The sequence below is a fragment of the Capsella rubella genome, unplaced genomic scaffold (assembly GCF_000375325.1).
Source record: "Capsella rubella cultivar Monte Gargano unplaced genomic scaffold, Caprub1_0 scaffold_5, whole genome shotgun sequence".
NCBI lineage: Eukaryota > Viridiplantae > Streptophyta > Magnoliopsida > Brassicales > Brassicaceae > Capsella > Capsella rubella.
The window spans coordinates 2,234,207-2,244,904 of NW_006238919.1; the positions used below are offsets into that span (position 1 = coordinate 2,234,207).

At 33.4% G+C, this 10,698-nt stretch overlaps 2 protein-coding genes across 2 annotated transcripts; one reads left to right on the plus strand and one right to left on the minus strand.

The window, feature by feature from the left end:
• The first annotated feature begins 1,004 nt into the window (after positions 1 to 1,004).
• On the plus strand, positions 1,005 to 2,516 carry LOC17885117 (prohibitin-4, mitochondrial). Its single transcript, XM_006291579.2, has 3 exons — positions 1,005 to 1,383; positions 1,664 to 2,202; positions 2,349 to 2,516. The coding sequence occupies exons 1-2, from the start codon at positions 1,072 to 1,074 to the stop codon at positions 2,189 to 2,191; spliced, it is 840 nt and encodes a 279-aa protein (XP_006291641.1). The 5' UTR covers positions 1,005 to 1,071; the 3' UTR covers positions 2,192 to 2,202; positions 2,349 to 2,516.
• Positions 2,517 to 2,655: 139 nt separating this feature from the next.
• LOC17885252 (receptor-like serine/threonine-protein kinase SD1-8) lies at positions 2,656 to 6,976 on the minus strand. Its single transcript, XM_023782294.1, has 8 exons — positions 5,707 to 6,976; positions 5,220 to 5,366; positions 4,996 to 5,135; positions 3,957 to 4,167; positions 3,596 to 3,836; positions 3,355 to 3,505; positions 2,879 to 3,239; positions 2,656 to 2,783 (listed from the first exon to the last, which is right to left on the minus strand). The coding sequence occupies exons 1-7, from the start codon at positions 6,974 to 6,976 to the stop codon at positions 2,895 to 2,897; spliced, it is 2,505 nt and encodes an 834-aa protein (XP_023638062.1). The 3' UTR covers positions 2,656 to 2,783; positions 2,879 to 2,894.
• Positions 6,977 to 10,698: the final 3,722 nt, after the last annotated feature.

The window sequence follows — 10,698 nt, forward strand, 5'->3', positions numbered from 1 at the left end:
CAAGACCCAGGGGCGGATCTAGTCACTTTTCTAGAAAAACTTTTACAATTGCTATTTTCTTATATACAAAAACTCAAATATAACATGATATTTGGGTTGATTAGGTTCCAAATTTTTGTAGGGTATAGATTTTTTTTATAAAATATGTGTTTTATGAAAAATTATCTCACATTTTTAGTTTTTAAAAGTTGAAAATGGCAAAGATGTAAGAAAATTGAGAAAATGGCAGTTTAAAAAATGGTTGGGCAAAAATGGCACTTTAGACAATAATTCCCTTTGATATGGTAACAATTTATCAAAATGATTCCACTGAATTTATCAAAATGATTCCACTGAATTTATCAAAATGATTCCTTTGATATGGTAACAATAATTCCCTTTAGACAATAATTCCCTTTGATATAGTAATTTGTGTTTTATTAAGGTTATGCTAAAATGTGGTGATAATAAGAATATAAACAAAAACTTTCAATTATTATTTTCTGTGAGAAAGGTTTGTGTTTTATCATTACACAAACCATCAATAGAAAAAAGAACCAAATAACAAAATATCATAGCCACATTTTATGACTATGTTCACTAGCAAAATCAGTGGACACTAATTCAATAATTATCGTGCTTATCATTTTACAGTTTGTTATCTCTTACCAAACCTAGGCATGTTATGCTATTGACTAAAATTATTCATCAATATTTTTTATCATAATGTTTGTGTAGAATTTAATTAGAATGTGCAGAATTGATCTTCACATTCACAGTAAAATTAAAATAAGTTGTTACTTTGCTCATTCCTTTTAGGTTTTTTTTTTTTTTGTTTGAAAATTTCCATTGTTTTCTATTATTATTTATTTTACTTTTCTATTATTGAAATATTAATATTTGGGCCTCAGCAGTTAATGAAAATGGGCTTTAAAAAGGCCCATGTACTATAATTGTCGGTTCAAAATGAAAATAATCCTCTCTCCCAAGTTCCAAATAATTTCATAAACCCTAACAAACCCCCAAGATCTTCTTCTTCCTCAATTCGAAGCTTTCTTCTTTCTTTTTTTTTTGTTGGGGTGAAGAAAAAAAATGGGAAGTCAACAAAAAGCAATTTCGTTCCTGACGAACTTGGCGAAGGCGGCGTTCGGTTTAGGTGCGGCGGCGACGACACTGAACGAGTCGCTCTACACGGTTGATGGTGGCGAGAGAGCAGTGTTGTTCGATAGGTTCAGGGGAGTGCTGGATCAGACTGTTGGTGAAGGGACTCATTTCTTGATCCCGTGGCTTCAGAAGCCTTTCATCTACGATATCCGCACGAAACCTCACACTTTCTCTTCCAAATCTGGTACCAAGGATCTTCAGATGGTTAATCTCACCCTTCGTGTTCTCTTTCGCCCTGAGGTACATTTTTGAGCACTCAATCTCTCGATTCTTTGTCCAATTTCTGGATGATTTCAAAATTTAGGGTTTAGTTTAATCATCAAGGTATGATCGGATTCGATTTAGTAATCGTTTCTCGATACTGTGTTTGATTCCGTGGAGATTGCTTGTGGATGATTTCAACTTGTATACAAGATTTAGGGTTATAGGGTTATAGGGGTAATCCGTATGCATAATTTGGTTTTCCTGGATGGTGTTACTCATGTATAGAAGCTTTTGGTGATGGACATTTTGAATTCAGGTTTCACGTCTGCCGACCATTTACCAAACATTGGGTCTAGAATATGATGAGAAGGTTCTTCCGTCGATTGGAAATGAGATCTTGAAAGCTGTGGTCGCTACTTTCAATGCTGATCAGCTTCTCACTGACCGTCCTCAAGTATCAGCACTTGTTCGTGATGCTCTTGTCAAGCGTGCCAGGGATTTTAACATTGAGCTCGACGACGTTGCCATCACACACTTATCGTACGGTGCAGACTTCTCGAGGGCAGTTGAGGCGAAGCAAGTGGCTCAACAGGAAGCAGAGAGGTCGAAGTTTGTGGTGATGAAGTCTGATCAAGAAAGGAGAGCTGCGGTTATAAGAGCGGAAGGTGAGAGTGAAGCTGCTCAGTTGATTTCAGATGCAACAGCTAAAGCAGGAATGGGACTAATCGAGCTTAGGAGGATTGAGGCTTCAAGGGAGGTTGCAGCTACACTGTCTAGGTCTCCGAATGTGGCTTACTTACCTGGTGGACAAAGCATGCTCTTCTCTCTTAATGCTGGTCGTTGAGCTAACATTTGGTATGCTCTTTCAGCTCTTTACTTCTCTGAAACCTGAAAAAAAATGGATTTGGAGTCCCATGAACTTAAGAGGTGTGGACTAAGAGTCATTAATGTTATTCCAGGGTTTCGTCTCTTTTACTTGTTTGGCCTCGTTGTATTTGCAGGTGGGAATGGCTAAGGGGAGCTTAAGTGACAAAAACGATGGAGTTATGTGAAGTTGATTAATATTGTTGCTCTTTTGTTTTTGATGAACAATGTGAAAACATAATTGTTACTTTGTGCTCTATTGAGCCGTTAGATTTTCTTAGAAAACATTTTATCGCTTTGCAACATGAGTAAACTCCTACCAACAAGAGTAAATCTCTTTATCTTATTCAAAACAATTCCAGTTTTAGCTGCCACGTCGCGAACTAGGGAAGTTTATATCTATCATGCATGATGACGATTAAAAACAGACATAATTATAGGTAGCAACCAACACACAACTTGGTCGCGAACTAATAGTTTAATTAAACGTTTAGTGTTTGGTATGTCTTTTGCAACTCTTTGTTTCGGCTATCTCCAATTGTACTGCCATCGCATACGATCGATCACCTCCGCTGCATTACAGTATAAGTTATGGATTAGAATAGAAACAGTAATCCAAATTTTATGGAATAGTTTCAGAAAGGCATTTATTTACGGATTAACTTACTTCTTTGGTACTTGCATTACCGAGGGTCTATGACCGAAGCGGTAATCTGGTTCACTGTCCAAGAATCTTGGGTTGGCTGTGTACTTGACGAAGAACCACTCTCAAGTGACCTTTTGCCAACGCAGTGAAAACAATAACCGGACGGTTTAGGCTGAGGAACCGGTGCTTCGCTTCCGAGCATCATCACGACGTATGACATCAATGGTCTGTCCGCTGCATGTTCTTGAACGCACAAGAGACCTATTTGAAGGCATCTATGAACTTCTTGTGACGTTGATGGTGATGATGATGATGATAATTGATCTACAACAAGCGGATCAACCGTTTTTAACCAATCTTCTTCTTCCCAGTTTCTCCATACCTATTCACACAAAAACGAATTTTAAGTTTTGTTATTATTAAGCAAGCTTGAAAATGAAATCATAAGCACGTTAATTAAATCAAAGTTTTTTTTTTCACGTAATTAATTTACTTACGCAGCTGAGAAGACTGGTGTCACCTTCTAAGTTACTAAACCCCCTATTCCTTTTGCCACATATAATCTCAAGGAGTAATACACCAAAACTGAACACATCCGACTTTACTGAAAATGATCCGTTTGTTTGATATTCCGGGGCCATGTAGCCACTAGAAGGTAACCACAACAATCAAACTTTAAAGTTAGGAATTAAAACATTTTTTTTGCTAATGAGCATTGATGCATGTATAAGTACTTACAAACTTCCAACTACCCTCCGTGTGTTATCTTGATCAGTCTCATTTCGAGTGATCCTAGCCAGCCCGAAATCGGAGATTTTCGGAATCATATCTCTGTCAAGCAAAACATTGCTCGCTTTGATGTCTCTGTGGATGATCCTAAAGCGTGATTCTTGGTGAATGTATTGGATACCTTGAGCAATCCCTTTAGCAATCGCAAATCGTTGCTGCCAATTTAGCTTACGGCTCTCAGTAGTATTGCCTAAAAAAATTTGAGATTGCTTTTTTAGCTTACTTGTCCCAAATATATATTTGAAAAAAAAAATGCAAATTAACTGTAAGAACTAAACTTGAAATAAACAAGCTAGTGGACAGTACTAACCGAATATGTAGACATCAAGGCTTTGATTTTCTAAATATTCATATATTAAAATCTTTTCGCCGTTGTCATCACAAAACCCGAGAAGGCGGACTAAGTTGATATGTTGAAGCTTCGCAATCAACTCCACCTCGGTCTTGAACTCCGTTGTCCCTTGAACTGACATATCTGAAAGTCGTTTAACTGCTACTAAAGTGCCATCTTGTAGTGTCCCCTACCATCACAAATTTCATAAAGTTACTATCATTGTGACTATCGCCTAGTTCGATATATGGATTAGTGGATGTCAAAAACAAAAAAAAAGATATATGGATTAGTGATGTATAATTTACATAGTTAATATTAATGGCACACTCTTTTTTTCCTTTTTAATTGTTATAAGATTTTTAAAATATATATATATATATATATATATAAAAGATATGCATTTTTAACGTGTGTGAGGGTAAGTTCAAGAAAGAAAATTAAAATTGGTGTCTATGTATTTTAAGTAGGGCAAATTATACTTAATAAAATTAGGTGTTATGAAATTAAGGTATGTGCGGGCAAATTGACTAATATGAAGTTATGTTTTTTTTTTTTTAATGAGGCTTTTGTTGACTTGTGTGTTCTTGAAGCTCTAGTATTTTGGTTTGAGACCTAACAAACTATACTCATGGTTTATGTACAAGTCAGAATATTAAAAGTGATTTTTTAAAGATACAATATAAAGTTTTTTGTTTTTTGTTTTTTTTTTGTAATGAAGTTTTTATTGACTTTGTGGTGCTTTGGAGGACAAACTCTGGTACATTTAATTTGGTTTGAGATCTACCAAATTATTATCTTTTGTTTATGTATAAAACTATAAATGTTGTTTTTTTAGAGTTATAAAGAACATGTTGAGTGTTATGATTTGTTAATTTCCTATTGTGGAATTATAAAAGATGACATGATTAATTAATATTGTGAAAGAAAATAAACAAGATTAATAAGTCAGAACAATATTGCTGGATATTTTTTTTTGTTGTTTTCAATTAAAGAACATCTCTAGTAGTGTTGTTACCTTGTAAACAAAACCGAAACCGCCTTGTCCAAGTACGGTAGAAAAATCTCTGGTCGCATAGGCGATGGTTTTGAAGTCCATCCTTGCCAGCAGATCTTCATTGTCTAATGGAGACAAGTATCTTCTGCTTGGTATTACCTCTGCGTTAAGAGAAACAAAAAAAAGTGTGTATTCAAGTAAAAAATTGACTCAATTTTTTTACAAAAACATTTATAGAGATATACCAATATTTGTTTCCACTGCAATCTCCCTTGATCGTTTCTGCCTTCTTTTCCAAAAACGGAACGTGACAAAGCAGAAAGTGATCACACCAGCCGCAACTCCAAAAACCAAGCCAATGATTGTTTTTATACTTATGCTTCTGTCATCCCCTGCAGAAATTTGTTTTTTTTTAAAAAGAGAAACAAAAAGAGTCATATATATATATATATTAAACTTTTTGTGATGCGATATTATCTAAAATATATATATATATATATATATATATATAGCTGATGAGCTAGTAATGATGATGTGTCTAGGAAGTAGGAACAGAGATCTTGACGAATCTTCTCAATAGATCTTAGTGATACAAGACTACGGTTTGGTTGATTATAGTGTATGGCTTGGAACGTTAATTAGTTTTGGTTTTGGTCTTTATCAGCTTTTAGTATTGGTTTTGAGAATTGGTTCATAACACTTAGATATATATTAACTAGGGACAGAACTTACCGAGATCAGTCTTGGCCAATCTGACGTGGAGATCTTGACCGTGGGAGGAAAATATTCTTGAATCAAATAGCTCTCCAGACCATATCAGACAAGTCAACCCAGCGCCATTCCACATATCGACACAGGCAAAAGCTGTACAATTGTAATCTTTAACACATTTCTTTTTACATGCCTTGAACTCGAGTCCCTTTTCCACCGTTACAGCTTTCGAATCCGGCAGCTTCATCTTGTTCAGGTGGTGAAACCCATCACTATTGATGTTAAGTGGCGTGTTCCTAACACATCCATCCTTGAAGTTCATCCCCGTCCATGCCTCCTTGTTCCTTTGACTAAAACCTTGGATGCACGAGCATATTGGTGATGTGTTAATGTTGCACAGACCGTAAGGTCCACAAGCCGAATATTCGTCGCACCTATCCGTCGGAGTTATCCAATAAGCCACCCACTCGTCTTCTCTCGGAGATCTTGCCACCCTCTCCAATCTCCCCGTATGGGTCATTTGTAGTTTCGAATGTAGATTTTTCGTGGTGAGTCTGAAGGAGTAAGAGATTTCCTCATCCGTCATGATAAAATCAAATTGGATTTTTCCTGTTACATGAGTTGCGGGTAGACCAACGGACCCAATACCATTCCAGGAGTCCACACGGGATACTAATGTTCTGCCTCCTTCCTTTATCACTCTTTGTGGCAAAGCGCCTCCAACAGTTTCGATCTCGTAGGTGAAACTCCCACTTGATGGATCACGGTCACTTGCCCATGATCTCAATATCTTGTTTTTGCCGCTTCGCTTTGTCCAGCCAAGTTTCATCTCCGGGAGCAATGTATCTGTCGGGAAATCAAAGCTCTGCCATAAAAGATGATTTGAGGAGTTTCTTCTATTGCATCTCAGTACAAGATTCCCATTATCTAAAAGCTCTGCCACAACAGGATCATTTGTTTTTCTCCTTGGAAGATTTGTCGACCAGATCAGTTTATCAAATTGATCTCGGATGTCGAGGTTGGAGTCTGTTATTTTCAAGCTACCAACGGGGTCGGACAAAGCATTGTCTCTGTTCGCAACCCACACGTAGTCCTTTTTAGGGACATCCTTGTACCAAATTCTCAGATACCAATGAGCGCCGTCGCCGGTGAAAAAACCTAGCTCGAAAATTTGACCCGGAGACACAATTGTTCTGATGGTTGTCGGTGAAAGGAAGTGATTAGATTGAAAAATTTCTGATGTAGTCGACTTTAGCAATACAGATAACATCAAACTAAAAGCCAAATACATCATCTCTGTTTCGTTTTTAAAAGTTGATTAGAGAGAAATCAAACTATATATATATATAAAAGTTTGGCGTAACGATTATCAAATTTCAGTTTAAGCATATGTCATGTTTCCACTTAATAATGTATTTCTCGCACTAAAATTAATACGACCTTTTTTCTATAATAAAAATACTTCTAGGAAAAATGTTAAAAAATCATTTACTATTTAATCAATCTTTTTAGCAAAGTGGACAGAAAACAAAATCCATAAACAAAATACAGTATCATTATTATGTACTAATTCATTACTTCATGTGGATGCTATCATGTTATCAATATATCTATACTATTAAAAGGGTAGCATTTTTTGTCAGTGTAACCAAACAGATTAAATTGAAAAAATGATATAAAATGTAATACTAAATCTATAGCCAAACATAATTAATGACAGATTTTCAAAAGAAAAAAAATATGTTTTAAAATAAATAAAAAATCAAAACTAATAACTAACCAATTTTCATGTTAATCATAATAAATTTGTTACCATAAACTGTGGCCTATTAAATTCGAAATTGAATATTTGTAAACAAATTTTTAAAAATTGATATTTATAGTATTTAAATTGTATATATGTAAACAGTTTATATTAGGTAAATAAAAGTATGAAATAAATTAGGTCCAAGGAAAGATTAATATACTATAAATATCTAAATTCTATAGAAGTTTAGGTATTATTAATATTTACTCCTTTAAAAGTTTTTAAAATCTTATAAATATTTAAATTCCATGTAAAGTTTAAAATATTAGAAATATTTAAACTCAATTAAAAATTTATAAGTTTAAGCATTATTATATGGAGGAATTTCAAAAATACATATTAAAAATTTCAAATATCTTGAAGACTGCAAAATATATTACTAACCAATTTTCATGGTAATCATAATAAATTTGTTACCATAAAATGTGGCCTATTAAATTCGAAATTGAATATTTGTAAACAAATTTTTAAAAATTGATATTTATAGTATTTAAATTGTATATATGTAAACAGTTTATATTACGTAAATAAAAGTATGAAATAAATTAGGTCCAAGGAAAGATTAAAATATTATAAATATCTAAATTCTATAGAAGTTTAGTTATTATTAATATTTACTCCTTTAAAAGTTTTTAAAATATTATAAATATTTAAATTCCATGTAAAGTTTAAAATATTAGAAATATTTAAACTCAATTAAAAATTTATAAGTTTAAGCATTATTATATGGAGGAATTTCAAAAATACATATTAAAAATTTCAAATATCTTGAAGACAGCAAAATATATTTTCAAAGGAAATAATTATGCTTTAAAATAAATAAATTAATCAAAACTAATACCTAACTGAAAGAACCCATCCCAATTTTTTTTTATTTTACTTGCATGCAAACAATCCAGATTAACACATTTAAAGCAACCCAGACAATTTTACTAACACAACCAACTCAACGTAACCAGCGGAAGACTTAAATAAAAATCCAATCAAACCATTCCATTAAACCAACAAGTTCAACCATCAATATTCCAGAAACGAATTCATCCTAACATGTTTCTAAATTTCATTCTATCATCCTAACAAAACCTACAATCATCTAAACACCAATGAGCGCATAGATCATCCTCCTCTACTCGCCATGATTCCATGGGTCACACTTTGCTTTTACCTGCATCAAAGAAAGAGATGCATAAGTATTTCATAAATACTTAGTGAGGCAATCATACCACCACTGGCTATACACACAAGCACATTCAACCATAATCCAAGGAAAAGAACCAAACAACCAATAAAAGATAAACCAGAATCGCTTCTGACTATCGGTGTCGATCGACACCCTCCACTGGTGTCGATCGACACTCGCTGTCGACCCTCGCGGACGACACCGGTCTCGACACTCCAATCGTAAGACGCAGTTATCCTCGCGCGATGAAACGTTGGTGTCGAGCGACACCCACCCTTGGTGTCGATCGACACCGACTCTCAGCAGACGCTCCAACTGCGTTTCTCACTGGATCTCTTCTCCAAAAGACCACCACGATAAGAACGAGTCTACAAAGGATTCCACAGGCATCAATCATCAAATAAACAGCCAAACAAGCAAAGGAAATCAATCAAACAATCATCAAAACCCTAAAATAAAGATCAAACATGCTTAGATAAGCCTGGTCATGCACTCACCTCTTTAACAAGAAGAACAGCAACGAAAACAAGGAAGAACAAGGAAGGATCTGTCTCCTCTAACACCACACAACACTGATCTAGCCTCTACTAGCCTTAAACCACCAAGAACACCACCAAGCACCACCAAAGACTCACAAAACCCTCAGAAGCTCTAGAACCTTTTTCTCTCTCTGGAAGTGTCAAAAAGCGGCTGGGAAGAGACAACACACGACCTTCCCTCTTTTAAACACGACCTAGAGTTAACCAACCCAAACCAAGCCTCAATTGAACCGACGATTTAAAACTTAAACCGTCAAACCAGAAATACTAGTGTCGATCGACACCCAACCACAGTGTCGATCGAAACCACCCGGATTTCCAGACACGGGCGTTACACTAACTACTATTCATGGAAATCGTAATAAATTTGTTACCATAAAATGTGCCCTATTAAATTCGAATTTTTGTATTTGTAAACATATTTTAGATTTTTAATATATTTTTTCTAATTTAAACTAATAGATTTCAAAATATTATAATATTTTAATTTTTGAAATGTTTAAAATAAATTGATATTTATAGTATTTTAAATTGTATATATGTTTACATATATACAGTTTAAATTAGGTAAATACACGTTCAAAAGATTAAATACTATAATTATTGAAATTCAGTAGAAGTTTAAGTAAAAAATAAAAAATAACATATTAATTAATGACATTTTAATTTTTAATAATTAATATTGGTTCATACAACCCGTCCTACAACATAATTCGTTTGTGTTATTTTAATTTTTTTATTAAATTTAAATATATAAATTATAATATTTTAAACTTTTTAAAATTTTAAAATTGACTATATACGGCAAAATAAAAAAAAATTCACCTAAAAATCGAACTAATTGATATACAAATTTCAAACTTTGGATGCTTATTAAGTGAAACTATTAAATGAAACTTTCTGCTCACTCGGATTTAAATCCATTATGATCATATGTATAATATCATTTTGAATCATTCTCTAATATTTAAGCGGATTTGAGATGTGGTACACATACTCTTTATATTAGTTGAGTGATATATATCCGTTTTAAAAAATTTGAATCACAAAATATGTAGAACAACAAAACTAAATTTTATTCATTTATGTGTTATATGATGATTCAAAACAATTAAAAATCAAATCAAAAATATGATAGGGGAACCATAATTTTAAATCTTCTAAATATCGATGTATTTCCAATTTTATTATTTTCTAACAATTTTCCATTTATTTCTAAAGATAGTGTATTAAAGGCAGTGACATTTTTTGTAAATAGTTTGAAAGTCTAGGATTTATTTGAAAAATTGCTTTAAAAATGTTAATATAGATAAATAGTATATCAAATAATTATATCTAAAAATATAACTATGCTAATACGTAAGGGTGTGAAACATTGCAAACATTACCCTGGCAATATCTGAACGGGAAACGGTGAATGTGAAATGGGAACGGAAAAAAATATTTCCAAACTATTCCTGATAAGATGTATGAGAGATAAATTTTGT